The 21,605-nt window shown below is 36.7% G+C and overlaps 1 protein-coding gene across 1 annotated transcript in view; it reads right to left on the bottom strand.

Annotated features, from left to right (window-relative positions):
- LOC128552595 (protein disulfide-isomerase A4-like) overlaps nt 1-16,183 on the bottom strand; it is a 32,277-nt gene extending 16,094 nt beyond the window's left edge. Inside the window, exons 1-5 of the mRNA XM_053533642.1 lie at nt 16,027-16,183; nt 5,082-5,208; nt 3,180-3,302; nt 992-1,074; nt 514-652 (exon numbers count right to left, since the gene is read on the bottom strand). Of these exons, the coding sequence (XP_053389617.1) occupies nt 514-652; nt 992-1,074; nt 3,180-3,302; nt 5,082-5,208; nt 16,027-16,129 (575 nt within the window). The 5' untranslated portion in view covers nt 16,130-16,183. The remainder of the gene's footprint in view (nt 1-513; nt 653-991; nt 1,075-3,179; nt 3,303-5,081; nt 5,209-16,026) is intronic.
- Nucleotides 16,184-21,605: the final 5,422 nt, after the last annotated feature.

Here is a 21,605-nt window from a genome sequence, read left to right as displayed (position 1 = left end):
GGGCATCGTCGCAGTATCTTGGTTCATGTCTATTTCAAGTTTGATGAAATTCTACCTGCTAGTTACTGAGAAATGGCTGCAGACGGACATTTTTCATTAAATCAAGGGCAATAACTCTGAGGGAAATTGACCTATCAAAAAAAAAACTTGATGGGCATCAGCGCAGTATCTTGGTTCATGTCTATTTCAAATTTGATGAAATTCTACCTGTTAGTTACTGAGAAATGGCTGCAGACGGACATTTTTTATTAAATCAAGGGCAATAACTCTGAGGGAAATTGACCAATCAAAAAAAAAACTTGACGGGCATCATCGCAGTATGTTGGTTCATGTTTATTTCAAGTTTCATGAAATTCTACCAAGTAGTTACTGAGAAATGGCTGCGGACGGACGGACGGACGGACAACGCCATTTCAATACCCTCCTCCCGATTTCATCAGCGGGGGATAACAAATCAGATAAGTTCCATCTAACTCACCTTACATTTTCTCAATTTATTTCTATTAAACTTACCATGGTGCATAAAATTCAAGAAGTACAAGCTCTGCACTATTGATAAATTCGTCAAAATTATCTTTGGTTACTGTCACAACAGTCTCTGGTGGTGGTTTGTAGTTAGGATCTGCCTTCTCACTCACCCAGGTCACAATTCCTGTACAAAATGCAAGCTATTTAAGCTCTCAAGACACTGTGGAAAGCAAGTTAATAACAAAGTTTACTTAGTATTCTGTTACTTTTGACGGTATTTCACACAGAAGTCTGCTGGCATTTATTAAAGAATTCAAAAGTGATACAACAAGCTTACATAAAAACAGTACATTTATCAAACACATAGTATTATCTCACAGTGACCTATGATATATTGATATTTAAAAACAGCAGGACTTGTCTACTGGCAACAGGTGATCATCCTATGAAATATGAGACCAAGGTACTGACGGGACGCCAAATGGTGAACAAAAGGAAACCTGCATCAACAAATAAAACATACCTTCAGAATCTCTGGAACCATCATACTCTATCCAAGTTCCATCTTTCTTAAATTTTAAAGTAGGATATCCAGACACACCAAATCTACAACATGATAGTGAAAAGAAATATGAAAGACCTCTTTTACCTAGAATTTTTCATTCAGGATTGCTGTGTAGCAGTTAAGAAAATAAATTACAGATTCAACACATATACATGCTTACAACACACTTCACACATGTACACGTTGACAAAATTCTTCTGGAAATAGGATACTCTTATTGTAAAATTATTTGTACGAGGGGTGTTCAATAAATACCCGGAAAAGTGCTCTCATTTCTTTATTTCTGGTCTCATTTTGGTAACATTTGAAAATACGAAGGATATGAACAAACTGAATGCAAATACCTAAATTACAGATTTCAGAACATGCACAATATTTATTTGTCGTCTCCTAGGCAACGCCATCACCTCAAAAGCGGCCCAATGTCATTATGATGCTGTTATATCACACTCAGTTAATCAATACAACTCGTGATTACCATTGATTCAATGTTTATCACCATTAAATGCATTTTTACACCTTCCTAAGAAAAAATAAATACTAATCATATGGTGTTCCTGTCGTATTGAAGAAACTGGACACTGAACTGATGCCCTATCAAGGAGCTCTTTAATTTATTAAATGTGAGCGTTATTTTTCATGTCTGTAACACAAGTCGTCAGCAATATTCTCCTGACCACTTTTAAACGTCACGTCCCACTAATAAAATTTTGTTTTCTTCAGGGCATTGTCCCTTAAACCTTTTTCAGCATAGCATTTGTCTCTTTCCTTGATTTTCGATTCAGAACACAAAATGTTATCTCACATCTCCGTTCAACACTGATTTTCAAGCAACGACCAACTCAATATGCCTGCCAAATATTTTAATGATGTCACATTTATAATTTGACGTTATTGGCGTAACGCTTACTTTCCATACCAATATTCACCCAATTTAAGAAAAGGTAGCTTGAAAAATAGGTAAGTGGCAAGTAATGTTTTAGCGCATGTAAAATAGAAAAAGAGACAAAATTGGGCCGGATGACGTCACATGACGTTGCCATGGAGACTCGCATTTACTTATTATTTATCCAAAGACAATCTAATTTTAACATATCAACTCAGTATTCCCTAGTCTACATTTTGTAGCATTTTCATTTATTTTTGATGATACTTGAAGAATTGAGAGCACTTTTCCGGGTATATATTGAACGCCCCTCGTATAATAAATATTCTGGGAAGACTTTTTTCACCAATGTTTAATTGCATCAATGTAAGAAATTAAATCTCAATCAAATTATGGCTGTTTGTAAAACACATATGGCCCCCACTGATGGCCTATCTCAAAAGCAGTCCCAAGATTCACTATGACCCTGACTTCTGACTACCCCCACCCCCGAAAAAATTGTGATCATCTACTGTCATCTAAAGAAGTTTGCCCACTAAAGGTCAAAGCAGGCTTTAGTTACCAAATTGCCCTGGAAAAAAAACAGTGATAGGTAAAGAAAGTCATTAGTTAAAAACTTAAATTCATAACATTATCATTTCTGGGAACATTGAATATTATTCGGGTTTTTTTCGCCATTCAAAAGAAACTAGAAGACGCTTTTGTAGAAAAGTGCATGTCTCCCCCAATGCATAGTCGTACAGGCAAGAAGTCAATAGAGGACAAGAGCAAAAGTCAAAGAGACACTGATGGTTGGCTGCAATAGGGATCATCTACTTGGCCTGTCCAATCATCCCACTAAGTTTCAACATTCTGGGCCTAGTGGTTCTAAAGTTATGAATCGGAAATGGTTTTCCATGTTCAGTCCCCTGTGAGCTTGACCTTTGATCGATTGACCCCAAAATCAGTAGGGGTCATCTATTCTGCATGTCCAATCATCCCATAAAGTTTCAACATTTTGGGTCATGTGGTTCTAAAGTTATTGATTGGAAAGTGTTTTCTATGTTCAGGCCCCTGTGACCTTGACATCTGATGGAGTGACCCCCAGGGGTCGTCAACTCCATAAGCCCTGCCACCCTATGAAATTTGAAGGTTCTAGGTCAAATGGTTCTCCGATTATTGAACGGAAATGAAGTGTGACGGACGGACAGAAGGACAGGGCAAAAAACAGTATCAAAACATGGTACCACATTAATTAAATATTCTTATATACTGTAATACCTTGCAGCTAAATCCGAGTTAACAGTGGCATCAACCTTACCAAGAGGAACAGGTACCTCTGACTCTTTCAGTTTATAGGCAGCCTTTGAATATTCAGGTGCCAGGCTTTTACAATGACCACACCTAGAAGAAAAGAAGATACACTTATGTCCTAAGGACAGCCAACCACAAAAGAAACACAATTTACAATGAGAGTGGGAAAACTCAGTATTTAATATATCACGAGTCTCTAAGACTAATTATTGATTTTCAACACAAAATGAATTTAACAAAAATCAGAATACACCCATCAGAGTTCCACTGTGACTCATTGTGAGGAAACTACTATTTGAAGGCTTGTCAATAAAATAAATTTTCTATCTTAGAATAGCTCAAGAGACCACATCTATTAAGAGACCACTTACATTCAAAGACCATTTTTCAGTTCCTTTTTTGTGTTGCTCAAGAACAAAATATGTTGTATAAGAGATCATTTGTGTTAAGATACCAATTTTGCCTTTCCCTTAGGTGGTCTCTTAACATAAGTTGAACTGTATTGTCCAAATTCATGTAAGAGTCATGGGTCTTGATGCTTTAATCTTGTTTTAATAACTGCACAAAGCATCTGTGCAAAGTTTCAGCTACATTACTTTTGGAGATATAATTTCCAATTCCTAAAAGGGGCATAACTGCCAAATTAAGAGTTATATACAGTAGCTGATTTCTGCCATTTCATTCTGGCATGCTGGCATGTTTGAAGAGATGCAACATGCAAGAATGACAAACTAGTGTATGAATACTACAAATACCTCATTTGTGGTATCTGCCAGCTAATTTGTTGTTTTGGTGTGTTGGTGCATTTAAAAGGCGCCATTATGCCAGAAGTCATAGTAGTGCACCAAAATGTCTGATATTTTATATGTCATATTAACATGTTTATTTGCCGTTCTGGTGTACTGGACTGTTTGAAGGGCACCAACACATGAGAACAACAAAAAGGTGCGCTGATACAACAAGTAAGGTATTTGTTGCACTGGCACACTAGTTTGTCAGTCTGGCATGTTGTCGTGTATGAAGGGCACCAACAATACAAATTAGTGCGCCAATACTATAAATACGGTATTTGTTAATGTTCAAATAGTCTTTGAAGGTCATTTCAACAGTCCCTCCTTTCGCACTCTTTATAGTTCAGTGGTTTTGAAAATAATTTAAGCCTTAGTAGCATCATGTATGTGCTTGTTGAGAACAAATCAAATTTCAAAACTAGTTTAACTGTTTGCTATTCCTGTAATATGAAACTGGGACAATTTTTGTACAAAGCCATTTACATTTGTTTCTAGACTGACCAGGTTATTATTCATGGCACAATGCCCAGTGAGACTAAGTCGAGCCCTATTCACACAATGGCAAAAAATGTTGACCAGGCAATAAATGTACAGAGCATAAGTGCTGGAATCATAATTACGCATAGTTTTTATACAATATTTCTGTCTAAATGAAATTATCATTTACAGTCATGATAATGTCACAAAGATAAAATGTACCTAGGGTGAATTGCACATGTATACATTTTATCAGTTTAAACTTTATCATATGGTGCCTAAACAACCACATATTAATTTCAATTTTTTATAATAATTTTTCCCCATAATAAAATATTCTGACCTTGTTTAGAGAAAACTGGATAAGAACCACTCAAGTTTGCAAGTGGTCAATTTTTATGGATGCCACTTGCCTGCCGCAGATGATTCCATAACTCATCCCATAAAGACAGGGGTACAGAAAGTATATGGGAGCTGGAAACAGTATTAACTAACCTTTATCCATTAAGTGAATTAATAAAGACCCTCACTGCATGAGTCTGGTAAGCTGAAAGTTGAATAACAAACTATTTTTTATGCATTATTTAAACCTTTGTCATACCATGGTGCATAGAACTCCACAAGAATAGCATCATATTTCTCAGTTACTTTGTCAAAGTTGTCATCAGTCAAATATAACACACCCTCCTCCTCTCGTACCTCATTATCTTCCCCAGCTTTTGTGTCATCTGAAAATTGATATTAAGTAAGTAACATGGTTGCCACCAACTGTAAAATAATTTTTTTTTAAAAATGTAGATACCAGAAAAAGTGTATTCCTAGTCCCTAAGGCCTAAAATAAAATATTGTGTTTCCCCTCCCATGATCAACCTGAAAAAACCCTGCAACACTGAAAATGCACAATTATGGAGTTAGAGGAAACATCCTATTCCCACCCAGTACTACCTCCAAGGAGTCCTACTCGAATCAGAGGAAACATCCTATTCCCACCCAGTACTACCTCCATGGAGTCCTACTCGAATCAGAGGAAACATCCTATTCCCACCCAGTACTACCTCCGTGTAGTCCTACTCGAATCAGAGGAAACATCCTATTCCCACCCAGTACTACCTCCGTGGAGTCCTACTCGAATCAGAGGAAACATCCTATTCCCACCCAGTACTACCTCCGTGGAGTCCTACTCGAATCAGAGGAAACATCCTATTCCCACCCAGTACTACCTCCGTGGAGTCCTACTCGAATCAGAGGAAACATCCTATTCCCACCCAGTACTACCTCCGTGGAGTCCTTCTCGAATCAGAGGAAACATCCTATTCCCACCCAGTACTACCTCCGTGGAGTCCTACTCGAATCAGAGGAAACATCCTATTCCCACCCAGTACTACCTCCGTGGAGTCCTTCTCGAATCAGAGGAAACATCCTATTCCCACCCAGTACTACCTCCATGGAGTCCTACTCGAATCAGTCACCTCGGCCTAATACCTTGGCATGGATAATATCAAATAATCTGTCATGGGACGCCAACTCAGAAGCTTCTGCTTAAAAAATATTAATGAAACCTCTGAAAAGGGCACATATTTTGTTATTAGATTTGACATGACAATAAACTAAGTTGGTTGTCTTTTGGGCCACTAGGAAAGAAGAGTTAGAGTCAAACCATGCAAGTGTTTGCAGGAGTTATTTTTACTGTGGTTATTGCTACACTGGACTCCATGTCTTAAGGCGGATTGTCTGGACCCCTAGTCACTTCCTAAAAAGTAACATGAAATTAATTAAAATTTGCATATGGTTCATTTTAACCATTGCCACTTTCTTGTTTTAGACATATTCTGCAAAGTTTGAGTGAGTTACTGTTAATAAGTTTACACCAATGCAAAACATTGATGGTTTTATACAACTCCCTGTTCAAGCTAAGTGCAAAGTTAAACCAAATACACTGCTTCCGGTGTCCCAATGATTCAAGAAACTAGACAATATTATGTATACAAGAGCTTTAGTTATTACCTATTTCATTTATTTTTTTTAAGCTAATTAAAGTCTTTAAATCAAAAGACATGATGTCTGCTGAAGGAGATACAATGTAAAGATCGAAAGAATGTCTCTCAGACTCAGTCCTCGAGTCATGAATCTGACCTCATAATGTCTATCATCAGTAGGAGTGGTGCGGTGGTCTAGTGGTTAAGGTCATTCGTTTCTCACGAGAGTCAGTGTGGGGATGTTGCGGTTCGACACTGGTTATAGGTAACCAAATGGGGTTACACCATAATTTAGTCCAACTAATTTGACGCGATCCTAAGAAATATTGAGATAATTTTTTCATATGGGCAATATCCCCACTTGCATCAAAGAATCTTGGACGTTTCGACCCCAAGACATTTCAACCCCAAAATTTAATTTTCTTGGACAATTCGACCCCAAAGACATTTCCACCCCTCAGAAATAGTTGTATGTTTTCATTTTATATTTCTTCCATTTAGCATATTTTAGAAAATATGAATATATAGATCTATATAAATTGCTTGAAGCTGTTAAAATCATACTTTTAAAATCATACTTTAAATCACTTGTATTTGCTAAAATATTTAATATAGAAAAAAGTAAAATACACTCTACATAAATCGCTTGTTAAAATCATACTTTAAATCACGTGTATTTGCTTAAATATTTAATATAGAAAAAAGTAATATGGCAGCCACATTTTCCTTAAGATATGAAATATGATAATAACTTTTTTCCCTGTACTTAACAGAACAGTACTCACATATTCTTATATTTCGCAGTACTTAACGGGGATTTCGTGTTTGATATTTTACAACTGGAAGGAATGTCGTTCATAGAAAAGAAAAGAGCAGTTTGTAAAAGAAGAAAATCATATTGCTTATTTTCGCATTTATTGTTGTTTTCGTAAGCAATTTTGACGCACACATCTAAAGTATTTGCTTTACAGAATATGAATACTCTGGAACCCATAATGGAATCTGGCGAGTTCAAGAAAGGAACCAAGATCTTGTGGTGATACAAGTTGTGTGCAAGTTTGGTTAAAATCAAATCATAAATGAAGTTGCTATTGTGCAGACAAGGTCAAAATAGCTAATTTTGGCCCTTTCAGGGGCCATAACTCTGGAACCCATAAAGGAATCTGGCCAGTTCAAGAAAGGAACCAAGATCTTATGGAAATACAAGTTGTGTGCAAATCTGGTTAAAATAAAATCATAAATGAAGCTGCTATTGTGCAGACAAGGTCAAAATAGCTAATTCTGGCCCTTTCAGGGGCCATAACTCTGGAACCCATAAAGGAATCTGGCCAGTTCAAGAAAGGAACCAAGATCTTATGGTGATACAAGATGTGTGCAAGTTTGGTAAAAATCAAGTCATAAATAAAGCTGCTATTGTGCAGACAAGGTCAAAATAACTAATTTTGGCCCTTTCAGGGGCCATAACTCTGGAACCCATATTTGGATCTGGCCAGTTCAAGAAAGGGACCAAGATCTTATGGTGATACAAGTTGTGTGCAAGTTTGGTTAAAATAAAATCATAAATGAAACCACTATCGTGCAGACAAGAAATTGTTGACGGACGCACTGACTGACGACGGACGAAGGGTGATCACAAAAGCTCACCTTGTCACTATGTGACAGGTGAGCTAATAAAAAAAAAAAAAATAAATGAAAAAAAAATAAATAAAGGGGTATTAAAGATGTGACTTTATTAAAGTTATTTTCATAAATAAAATCAGTGAAACTGGCACATGATTTAAAAATCATTTTTTTTTTTTAACATAGCTGTGTACTAAAATAGGCTTTAAGATGATCTGAAAAAATAAATAAACACCAAGTATGAAAATATGTTATAATTTTTTAATTATGAAGGTTATTTTAAGATTGATAATCAGAACGATCTGTTCATAAATTATTTACGTAATAAACCTGGCTGATACATAAATCCCGTTATTTTCGTTATAGATAGATAGATAGATTTATTCAGCAAAAAATCCATCATACATCATTACAGACACAGATAAAAAAACAACAACTACATAGCACATATCACAGAACCCCTAGTCTAAAACAAGAGGACCATGAATCGATGGTCCTGAATCGCTCACCTGTCCACACATGACCCAGTTTTGAACTGAGTATGACGTCGTTTTTTCTATTATTTGACATAGTGACCTAGTTTTTGAGCTCATGTGACCCAGTTTTGAACTTGACCTAGATATCATCAAGATAAAAATTCTGACCAATTTTCATGAAGATCCATTGAAAAATATGGCCTCTAGCGAGGTCACAAGGTTTTTCTATTATTTGACCTAATGACCTAGTTTTTGAAGATACAAGACCCAGTTTTAAACCTGACCTAGATATCATCAAGGTGAACATTCTCATCAATTTTCATGAAGATCTCATGAAAAATATGGCCTCTAGAGAGGTCACAAGCTTTTTCTATTTTTATACCTACTGACCTAGTTTTTGACCGCACGTGACCCAGTTCTAAACTTTATCTAGATATCATCAAGGTTAACATTCAGACCAATTTTCATGAAGATCCATTGAAAAATATGGCCTCTAGAGAGGTCACAAGGTTTTTCTACTTTTAAACCTAATGACCTAGTTTTTGACCGCAGTTGACCTAGTTTCGAACTTGACCTAGATATCATCAAGATGAACATTCAGACCAACTTTCATACAGATCTCATGGAAAATATGGCCTATAGAGAGGTCACAAGGTTTTTTTATCATTTGACCTACTGACCTAGTTTCTGAGAGCACGTGACCCAGTTTCGAACTTGACCTAGATATCATCAAGATGAACATTCAAACTTTCATAAAGATCCCATGAAAATTGTGACCTCTAGAGTGGTCACAAGGTTTTCTTATTATTTGACCTACTGACCTAGTTTTTGAAGGCACGTGACCCAGTTACAAACATGACCTAGATATCATCAAGGTGAACATTCTGACTAACTTTCATGAAGATACATTAAAAAGTATGGCCTCTAGAGAGGTCACAAGGTTTTCCTATGTTTAGACCTACTGACCTAGTTTTAGACTGCACATGACCCAGTTTCGAACTTGACCTAGATATCATCAAGATAATCATTCAGACCAACTTTCATAAAGATCCCATGAAAAATGTGACCTCTAGAATGGTCACAAGCAAAAGTTTAAGGACGCACGCACGCACGATGGACGCTGCGTGATCACAAAAGCTCACCTTGTCACTTTGTGACATGTGAGCTAATAAATAACAAGAGCTCGTCGAACACGAAATGCCCCCCTTGATGCATTTAGTAATTGCACAAGGAACAGAAATTATATGCTCACTGTAAACAAAAGTACGCGGTTTGGACAAGAAGATTTTCAAAGTTTTTCCCTATATAAGTATATGTAAACCATGTGACCCCCAGGGCGGAGCCATATTTGACCCTAGGGGAATAATTTGAATCATCTTAGTAGAGGATCACTAGATGATGTCATATACAAAATATCAAAGCCCTAGGCCCTGTGGTTTTGGACAAGAGGTTTTTCAAAGTTTTTTCCTATATAAGTCTATATAAACCATGTGACCCTAGGGGTGGGGCCATATTTGACCCCAGGGAAATAATCTGAACAATCTTGGTAGAGGACCACTAGATTTTGCTACATACCAAATATCAAAGCCCTAGGCCCTATGGTTTTGGACAAGAAGATCAGAAACCATTTAACTGTTCCTGGCCAATGTGACCTTGACCTTTGACCTAATGACCTCAAAATCAATAAGGGTCATCTGCTGGTCATGGCCAACCTAACTATCAATTTTCCTGATATTAGGCCCAAGCGTTCTTGAGTTATTGCCTGGAAACCATTTTACTGTTCCTGGTCACTGTGACCTTGACCTTTGACATACTGACCTAAAAAAAAAATCAATAGGGGTCACCTGCTGGTCATGACCAACCTCCCTATCAACTTTCGTGACCCTAGGCCTAAGCGTTCTTGAGTTATCATCCGGAAACTGTTTTACTGTTCAGGGTCACTGTGACCTTGACCTTTAACGTACTGACCTCAAAATCAATAGGGTTCATCTGCTGGTCATTACCAACCTCCCTATCAACTTTCATGATCCTATGCCCAAGGGTTCTTGAGTTATCATCCGGAAACCGTTTTACTGTTCAGGGTCACTGTGACCTTGACCTTTAACATACTGACCTCAAAATCAATAGGGGTCATCTGCTGGTCATGACCAACCTCCCTATCAACTTTCATGATCCTAGGCCCAAGCGTTCTTGAGTTATCATCCGGAAACCGTTTTACTATTCAGGGTCACTGTGACCTTGACCTTTAACATACTGACCTCAAAATCAATAGGGGTCATCTGCTGGTCATTACCAACCTCCCTATCAACTTTCATGATCCTAGGCCCAAGTGTTCTTGAGTTATCATCCGGAAACTGTTTTACTATTCAGGGTCACTGTGACCTTGACCTTTGACATACAGACCTCAAAATCAATAGGGGTCATCTACTGGTGATGACCAACCTCCCTATCAACTTTCATGATCCTAGGCCCAAGCGTTCTTGAGTTATCATCCGGAAACGGATAGGTCTACATTCCGACCGACCGACCGACCGACCGACCGACCGACCGACCGACCGACCGACCTACTGACCGACATCTGCAAAACAATATACCCCTCCTTTTTCAAAGGGGGGCATAAATATCACCAAAAAGTTAAGACTATAAAATGTACCTTTTACCATACCAGTCTAATTTTAGTTAATTTTTATTTTAAATCTAAACTAATTCTGTAGACTGTAAGTAGTGACTAGACATTTTGCTTGGAAAGCCCATGAAAGTCAAAAAGACTTATTTCCAATGGGGTCCATGACTGGGTCTAACAAACATATACATTTACACATACAAACAGACAACAGATAACAAATAGGTGAAGGGCAAGGTCAAGACGGCAGCATAATTGAAATTCAAGGCTAATAAAACAAGAAGACCATGATGGTCCTGAATCGCTCACCTCTTCCCACATGACCCAGTTTTGAGTATGACGTCGTTTTTTCTATTATTTGAACTTGACCTAGATTATAGATATTATCAAGATAAAAATTCTGACCAATTTTCATGAAGATCCACTGAAAAATATGGTCTCTAGAGAGGTCACAAGGTTTTTCTATTATTTGACCTATTGACCTAGTTTTCGAAGGTACGTGACCCTGTTTTGAACTTTACCTAGATATCATCACGGTGAACATTCTCACTAATTTTCATGAAGATCTCATGAAAAATATGGCCTCTAGAGAGGTCACAAGGTTTTTCTATTTTTATACCTACTGGCCTAGTTTTTGACCGCACGTGACCCAGTTTCGAAAATGACCTAGATATCATCAAGGTGAACATTCAGATCAATTTTCATGAAGATCCATTGAAAAATATGGCCTCTAGAGAGGTCAAAAGATTTTAATAATTTTAGACCTACTGACCTAGTTTTTGACCGCAGTTGACCCAGTTTGAAGTTTTTGATCTAGATATCATCAAGATGAACATTCAGACCAACTTTCATACAGATCCCATGAAAAGTACGGCCTCTAGAGAGGTCACAAGGTTTTTTTATTATTTGACCTACTGACCTAGTTTTTTAAGGCATGTGACCCAGTTTCAAACTTGACCTAGATATCATCAAGGTGAACATTCTGACCAGTTCTTATGGAGATCCATTCACAAGTATGGCCTCTAGAGAGGTCACAAGGTTTTTCTATTTTTAGACCTACTGACCTAGTTTTTGACCGCACATGACCCTGTTTCGAACTTGACCTAGATATCATCAAGATGAACATTCAGACCAATTTTCATACAGATCCCATGAAAAATATGGCCTTTAGAGAGGTCACAAGGTTTTTCTATTATTTGACCTACTGACCTAGTTTTTGAAGGCAGGTGACCCAGTTTCGAACTTGACCTAGATATCATCAAGGTGAACATTCTGACCAATTTTCATGAAGATCTCATGAAATATATGGCCTCTAGAGAGGTCACAAGGTTTTTCTATTTTTAGACCTACTGACCTAGTTTTTGACCGCACGTGACCCACTTTCGAACTTGACCTAGATATCATCAAGGAGAACATTCTGACCAATTTTCATGAAGATCTCATGAAATATATGGCCTCTAGAGAGGTCACAAGGTTTTTCTATTTTTAGACCTACTGACCTAGTTTTTGACCGCAGTTGACCCAGTTTCGAACTTAACATAGATATCATCAAGACGAACATTCAGACCAACTTTCATACAGATCCCATGGCCTTTAGAGAGGTCACAAGGTTTTTCTATTATTTGACCTACTGACCTAGTTTTTGAAGGCAGGTGACCCAGTTTCGAACTTGACCTAGATATCATCAAGGTGAACATTCTGACCAATTTTCATGAAGATCTCATGAAATATATGGCCTCTAGAGAGGTCACAAGGTTTTTCTATTTTTAGACCTACTGACCTAGTTTTTGACCGCACGTGACCCACTTTCGAACATGACCTAGATATCATCAAGGAGAACATTCTGACCAATTTTCATGAAGATCTCATGAAATATATGGCCTCTAGAGAGGTCACAAGGTTTTTCTATTTTTAGACCTACTGACCTAATTTTTGACCGCAGTTGACCCAGTTTCGAACTTAACATAGATATCATCAAGACGAACATTCAGACCAACTTTCATACAGATCCCATGGCCTTTAGAGAGGTCACAAGGTTTTTCTATTATTTGACCTACTGACCTAGTTTTTGACGGCACGTGACCCAGTTTTGAATCTGAACTAGATATCATCAAGGTGAACGTTCTGACCAATTTTCATGAAGATCTTGTGAAATATATGGCCTCTAGAGAGGTCACAAGGTTTTTCTATTTTTAGACCTACTGACCTAGTTTTTGACGGCACGTGACCCAGTTTTGAACTTGACCTAGATATCATCAAGGTGAACAATCTGACCAATTTTCAAGAAGATCTTGTGAAATATATGGCCTCTAGAGAGGTCACAAGGTTTTTCTATTTTTAGACCTACTGACCTAGTTTTTGAAGGCACGTGACCCAGTTTCGAACTTGACCTAGATATCATCAAGATGAACATTCTGACCAACTTTCATAAAGATCCCATGAAAAATGTGACCTCTAGAGTGGTCACAAGCAAAAGTTTACGGACGCACGCACGCACGGACGACGGACACCGCGCGATCACAAAAGCTCACCTTGTCACTTTGTGACAGGTGAGCTAAAAAAACTAAACAGGAAACTGTACCATTAATACGGTAGAAAATCCTGTTATATTAGACTGAAATGGTTAAAGTACCAACTTAAAACACAAGTATTACTTAAAACCATAAGAATTTCATACTGTTTTAACAATGTATATATCAGTATTTACTAATAATAAAAGAACAATTTATAAATGATGATTATTTCGTTATTGTGAGATAAAAATCACTCATTTTTCATATGAAGGCATCATGTACTAATATAGTTTTTAAGAAAGTAAAAATAGAATTTTAGAAAATAAAGAAATTTAGACAAATATGGCTCATTTTCGTAAAAAATCTATTTTCACGAAAATAACCTTATTTTCACATTTTAAATGGTAATTAAGCGTTATTACATTTTGAAATTGCTCAATTATTATAGATTAAAGATTTGCAAACATGCCTGAATCACCCTTAAAAAGATGAAAGAACAATATAATTTTGTTTTCATAATTTCCAAACATTGTGAAATAAATCCTGTCATCATTAACAGTTATTACCATAATGCGATTAATGTTAGTACGGCTCTTTAAATAAATCAACTTGTTTTAATTGTTTTATTCATTTAAATTACCCTTTTTAATCAGCTTAATTATAGTAATGATGGCATTCTTAGATGTTTTCAGGCATAGCATTGAATGGGATCGAAATGTCCAAGGAGTTGGGGTTGAAATGTCTTGGGGTAGAAATGTCTCATGGGGTTGAAATGTCTTGCTAGCGCGTCAAACACTCGAAAGACCAAAATAATTGAAGCAATTTCCGATGAAATTTTCATCGCTGCCGACGCTTTACATGCTATAGGTTTAAATGCCGATTATTTCACGAACTGGCCATGAATTCAAATAAAACTTACATGTATCAAAAAGGGATTCAACTCCTCATTGATTTATGTAAAAATTATCAAATGATATCCAAAATTACAAATTTTCTGGTGATTTAAACCTATTTATGTACTGTACACGATTAACGTTTACTATTACACGCCAATATGCGCAAGCGATAAAACCAATAACTGTGTACTGTGATTCATCCTCCATTCATAGATTATGATTTTCGTAGACAAAGGTACGCAATGCGCAAAATGCACCCTGCCCCCTTTTAGCAGCACCCTGCCCTTTTTAGAGGTCTAGAAAAATCCCTAATTTCAGTTGACTACGTTTGTGATGAAAAGTTGGACAACTTTTTATTTTGGTATGGTTTCATAGTAGGCCTGGTCCAAAACACGAAAGCCGCAACTATGAAAAAACAAAATATAAAAAAGCGGCATTTAGAGTTTTGGAAGCCAGGACTAAAGATAAGATAAGATAAGTTTTACTTAAGGTCGGCAAGAAAGCAACATTATAACATAAGCACTAACCATAACCAAAGAGCTATAAAAATAAATAGATTGGCAACTTGAAAGGCATATAGAGCAAATCTCGCCAACCTCCCGTGACAAAAAAACGAGATCTCGTTTACCGGAAGTGGCGCTTTCTCCACGCGCCATTTTGTATGTGAAAGCAATTATTCATCGGTAAAATAATTATCACCGTATGACCACGCTTCTTTCGATGGCAAAAAAAACGTGTACTTCGTGTCTTAAGACCATTTCACATTAAACTAATTTTGTTTTAGAAGCTAACATGTATTTTAAATGTGGTTTTAAAGGTACAAATTGTAACTCCATGCTCGCCGATGTTTGTTTTTAGTAAGATAACGCCGAATCATGCTCGGACACGAGCTCACGCGAGATTACAGCCAGTTGCCATTCTGTGTATTTTATACTTCTTTGCCATAACTTAAAGGCACTGGCACCAGAGCACCAAGCTGTGCTTTAAATTATGCCAAAATAAGTTTTAAACAATAATAATCCAAAAACAAACTCAAAAACGCAGATTTATTGATATGCCCCATTCATACTTTGTCTGATTTATTGATATGCCCCATTCATGTGTAAATATAGACAAAGTATGAATAGGGCATATCAATAAATCTGCGTTTTTGAGTTTGTTTTTGGATTATTTTTGTTTAAAACTTATTTTTAAGGACGTGACCATCAGAGAATAAAGATAGCGTCAGTTAAGTTATGGTAGCCAGAACTAGTCACGACCATGACTTCTTATATGACACCAATACTGTTTAAGCTTTCATCACAATCGAGCTAAAATAAATTAGTATAAACTGTATACTAACAGTAGGACAAATTCATCTGGCATGTTTGTAAGTAACCACCGTCTTGTAAAATCCGTTTTTTAACAATTTAAAGCGATCTACAAACTTCAAAAAAACTTACTTTCATCCTCTTCAGCTTGTTCTGCATCTTCTGCAAAAGATACGACAGCTGTCAAAATCATAAAAGCAAGAAAAATAACGCGAAATCTTTTAAAGACGTCCATCGTAGCCGGCAATCGTACTTTACGTTACCTTACAACACAGTAGCCGGATGTGCTTACTGTTAAAATATAGTTCTAAGTTTTTAACCAGTATTTAATACTATGCGTACAAATTTTCACTAAGTACTTTTTTCTTTACATTGTGGCGATAATTTTGTATTTTAAAAGTTTTGTCCGATATTGGCAGCCTCCGATTTCTTTAACTATCGCGCACAAATACAACGATTTGGCCAATGAAAATTTGCCAAGTCCTGGCCACGTAATCAAAGGGCTAGAAGTAGTCTCGAACGCTATTATCAGTTTTCTAGGTACAATGTATTTAAAATTACTACTTCACTGTATTTGAAAATTGACACACATTTTAAGCAATCTTTTGTAATTCACTTTCCAAATTAACAATAAAATCGAATAATCAGTCATATGATATTATTTATTTTCATAGCTCAACCCATTTTGAAAATTGCCAGTTGCAATTGCCTCAGCCAGTTGCAATTGCCTCAACATCTTCTAATAATTAATATATCATGACTACAATATATGGCTCTCTAGAATCACAATGTCTTCTAATAATATACATAATAATATATCAATCTCTAGAATGAAATTCATATCAAAGCTAAAACTATTCATTGCTTTAAATTTTTTATAGAAATCTATGTCAGAGCAGGAATAATATAAAGTAAACATCTAGCTATTTGTGTCCCTGGTCAAAGTCAAGCAGCAGTAGGCCGCAAGATATATCCCACTGGAAGACTTCATAGTTGCTGCTGAATATTTCCCAAATGGATTTTCCTCATATAAAATTAAATTTTTCAAAAGTGTGTAAAATATCAAGAGACCGTGCAGCATTTGGACCTTTATTAATGCTTTCTTTATTGTGGGTATATCATGCAATTTGTTTGACACAAATGGTATATAGTATGCAATGTTGGTAGATACTGCATCGTCCATTGTACAGATAGAGGAGCAACTCCAATTTAAACAAGTCGGCACAGTTCAACTTTTTATACTTTTTGGTAGTATCGCTATTTTGCTTTCAAAATCATCGGAAGGAGGCATGTTTTATACTGTCTAAAATCGCACTGAAATGTCCACTAGAGATAATAATTTTCGAAATCAGACGTTTAACACATGCACATGAGATCAAAAATCTATGTCGGCGATCTAGGGTTAAATTAAACTGAATGACACTGAAATTTAAATATCGGGACAATTACTAAACTGTTATGCTCAAATGATTAGTTAATGATATACATCTTGAACAAAACATAGCCTTTTTCAATATGTGTCAGTCATTTATATATTGACCGCGTACCATTTGTGTCGGCAATTCAGTGGACAACAGATATACGTTACAACATCTATTCATTTCAAATACTCGGGAGCGTAATGCATGTTCTGGAACCTATAAAGAGAAGTTAGTCTGAACAGGTATATAACGGCCACAGATATTCTTATGTGTTAGGCCTATATTGAAATACTTTTTAAATGAAAATTCGCAGTGTAACGTATCTGTCGCTGATTTACAGCTATCTTTGCAAAATCAATGAAATAACGAAAGTCGATAGTTAACTAAAATATTTAATTTGTATACTCCAAAGGCATGAAACAACTAAATAGAAACAAATCTGATTATATTTGAGAACATCAGCTGTGGGCACATTTTTACTGTCCAAGTTGCTCCTCTATCTGTAGAATGGACGGGATGATGACCTAATTCTTTTTCTTTCAAGAGTCGTATATAGCAACAGCATGAATTAAGCAAGAATCCTCTTTGTATGCCACATGTCCTCTTAAAATGCTTGATAGAACAGATATCAGACACGAGACTCCAGCCTGTACGAGCATATCTACTTGATGGTGACGATGTTTACCTGGTTTCATTTGAATGGAGAGTAGTTGAGCACAATGTTTACGGTGTTCCGTTAGAGCCATCGTGGTTTCGCGCTGTCGTCCTAAGAAAACACGATGCATTGACGCGAAAACTCGATGTGATAGCGAAAAGACGATGCGAAAAATATCGCGCTTTCGCATCGTGTTTTCTTGTTTTCGCCTTCACGGTCAGTAGGCGAAAACGGGAAAACACGATATTAATAGCGCGAAAACGCGATATTTTTCGCACCGTGTCATTACCAACTTTTAGTAACATCGATCTATCGGAAAATCGATAAATTTGCCTATATAAACAAAGAAGGAAAAAAATACTTAAACTTAAATAGAAAAAGTTCTATTTGGAAATCAAAAATTCGACACCCCACAAATTAAAGTTTAATTTATTCCGGATATTATTAAGTTTCGCGATTTTGTCATCCTCAGCTTTTATTATATTTCAGCTGGCATATCATAGTAGGTTGTTTCCCTTGAAAGTAACCCGATAATCAATACTGGTTTCCCGATTGAATAAACTTTGAGCAATAGATTATATAGGAAAATTATTTTCAATGGTTAATTTCAAATATTTCTTTACATTTGTGAATATTTTAGCACATATGACATTACGCCTTTACATCAATTTCTCCTCTTCAATTTGATGTGAAAATATTTATTCTAACTGAACATCTTCTTGCTTCCAGAACAGAACAGAATAAAACAGATCAGATCAGAACAGAGCTTTTATTTATTCCAGCTGTTTTAGGAAAATACGACCATGGGGTTTAAGAACAATACGAATAGGCCTAATCAAGAATTAGTTCGGACAAAACAGTTATTATTATTATACCAGATTTATATAGCGCCCTTTTCATGATCAATTTCACGTTCATAGGTGCTTTACATAGTTCAAATGCAGCCACAAAGGGCGCATAATTCATCCTCTACTAGTACAGACGATCTGACCAGACACAGAGCGATCTGACCAGAGGGACAGAGTGAGACAAAGCCCCCACGACAGAGATATCAGAAATCAGATACAGGCTTGTCCGGCTAACTTAGCCTAGCTCGTTACGAATAGACAGCCTGGTTCTTTAACGTGCCCAGTGTATAGCACTGATACACGCAAGGATTGCCTGGGTTCCTGACCAGTACACTGGGTGGGAAACACTGAAAAGCGTTTCTGAAAATTCCCGGGTAGCTGCCTGGGATCGAACCCCCGACCTCAGGATTGGAAAGCCAGTGTGCAAACCACTGAGCTATCCGTCCACCTTGTTAGATATTTTAGATTCTAACACGACCAGCCAGGGCCCTCTCTACATTTTGGGGGATTGGGGCCGGGGCCCTTGGAGGGGGGAATTTCGCGTCGTTTTCAAGGGTGGGGGGAATTCATTCTGGAGATATGACATCTGATCATAACCCCTTAAATTAAGGTCAATTGAGTATTACAGATATCAAACTAATGTGAATATATCTGAAGTAAAACCAGGGGTTCCACTAGACCTGAAAACCCAAGAGTCCCGGGACCCTTGGGTCCAAATTTTGAAGGGTCCTTTTTCAAAATACAAGAGTCCTGCCCCAACACATCGATACAATTGACTATATTTTCTTATAAAGTAATACTACGTAATTAATAGCTACTACAACCAAGAACATGTTACAGCATAATAACAATTTCTGTTTCAGGTCATATAATCTCATATTGTAAATAAATTTTTTATCAAAATTCATTTTAATTTGATGAGGTTTTTCTTCAATATTTTTGTTTGTTAGCAGAAAAGTGCTAAAACACTCTGTAAAAATGTATCCAAAAACGTACTATCCGGATACTGGTACACTTTTGGAATGTCGTCTGAAATGTTGTTTTTTTTGCCAGTTACTTGGTCCACTAAGGTAAACCAGAGATAGTTCCTCAAATAATGATGCTACTTTTCATTAAAAAATGCATTGAAAGTCAAGTTTTTTTAGTGAATTTTGGAAAAATTGCATATGTCATCGGGTGTAATTAGAATCGTGAATGGACATTCTAAACTTACTTTTACTTTCCAAATTCATTTAAATTTGTGGATTTTCTCGTTGAAGTTAAGGTACAATCATTAAACAATGATCTAATTTAAAGTTTGCATGAAGAAATCTTGCAGGACACTTTCCACATGCTCGGTAATCAGCTGGTCGCTTAATTACGATAATTTAATAATTGGCGCCTTTTTTGACAGTATGCAGGCTCAATACGGGTAACGCTTTATCAATTAATGTTAATACTTCATTGATTCTCATTACCTATGTGCACTCGCCGTAACGTAACTTGCTGATAAAGAAAAATCAGCGTGGCATGTCCACAGGATAAAGGGCGGGAATTTAGCAGAAGATCAAAGGCAGGAGGGCATGACCGCGAGTGTTTATTTTGAATACACGTGTTTATCGTGGACATAGTTTTACTTTAGGAAATGAATGATTAACAAAGGAAAATGTCTCCGGGTCCCAAGTGACGCACAGGCAATTATCATGCCGGGTCCTTTGAGCGTCTTTTGAAAATCTCCCGGACCCGGACTCCTAAGACTATCGGGTATCGATTTTTTTCTTGATTTTTTTTTTCTTTCGAGGGGGAATTTTTCTGTACTTGGGGGGAAAAAAACATACTATTTCGAGGGGGGAATGGGGCCGAATTTCGGCCCCAAAAATCGGCAAACGAGGGCCCTGCCAGCAAATAACCTAAATACATGTAGAGCAAAATCTATCTCGGGTTCTTCTGCAATAAACCACTCGCGTACAATGACGTCATCTGATCCAGGTGCATAGCACGGTCGTAAAAAGTAGTTACCATTTTTTCTTACACTGTTGATACTAAACTAACTAGTATGTCGTGTTAGAATCGAAATAATAAGTTCCCAAGTGTGATTTATCGTACATTCTAACACGATCCGATTTATTTTCCTATTAAACAAAGAAGAAAGCAATGAATTATCATACAACAAATCACTGTTCTGACGTCACATTTATTACGTCACGGCGTTAAGCGGCATAGCGGCGCGCTGGAAAAGAAACCGATTGAAAACGGGCAAATATTTAATGCATGTCATCAAGGATGTACTTTAAAATCCTTTATAACGTGTTAGAATCGAAATAATATATCTCATTTAGTGATTTGCTCTTGAATAAATCACTGCTTGTCGTTCAGATGCGTATTATTATATCACTCGGGCTACGCCCTCGTGATATAATTCCTTCGCATCTGAACTCCAAGCAGTGATTTATTCAACGACAAATCACTGGATGAGATATATTATTTCTTAAATAACCCGAGTTACGGCCTTCGTGAGATATTTTTACGCATAAGAACTCAAAACTCGGGTTATTGTACGATAAACCACGTTTGGAAACTTATTATTTCTTAAGTATTTGACGATAGTAGAAAAAAAAGATTAAGTAAGTAAGTAAGTTTCGAAAATCAATGTACATGATGAAAAATACCAGTAGATAATTAACATGCGAAAAAGTGGAAATTTATCAACAGGAAAACTTGCAAAACTTTAATTAGTAAAGTTGTAATCTACTTTCAAATAAATGTCTAGTTTCTTATCCTTTTTCAGTGGTTCAGTTATTTCCATCA

The sequence above is a fragment of the Mercenaria mercenaria genome, unplaced genomic scaffold (genome assembly GCF_021730395.1).
Source record: "Mercenaria mercenaria strain notata unplaced genomic scaffold, MADL_Memer_1 contig_2935, whole genome shotgun sequence".
In the NCBI taxonomy this organism is placed as follows: domain Eukaryota; kingdom Metazoa; phylum Mollusca; class Bivalvia; order Venerida; family Veneridae; genus Mercenaria; species Mercenaria mercenaria.
The sequence above is the reverse complement of the archived record's forward strand: the minus strand, read 5'-3'. Positions and strand labels throughout refer to the sequence as shown.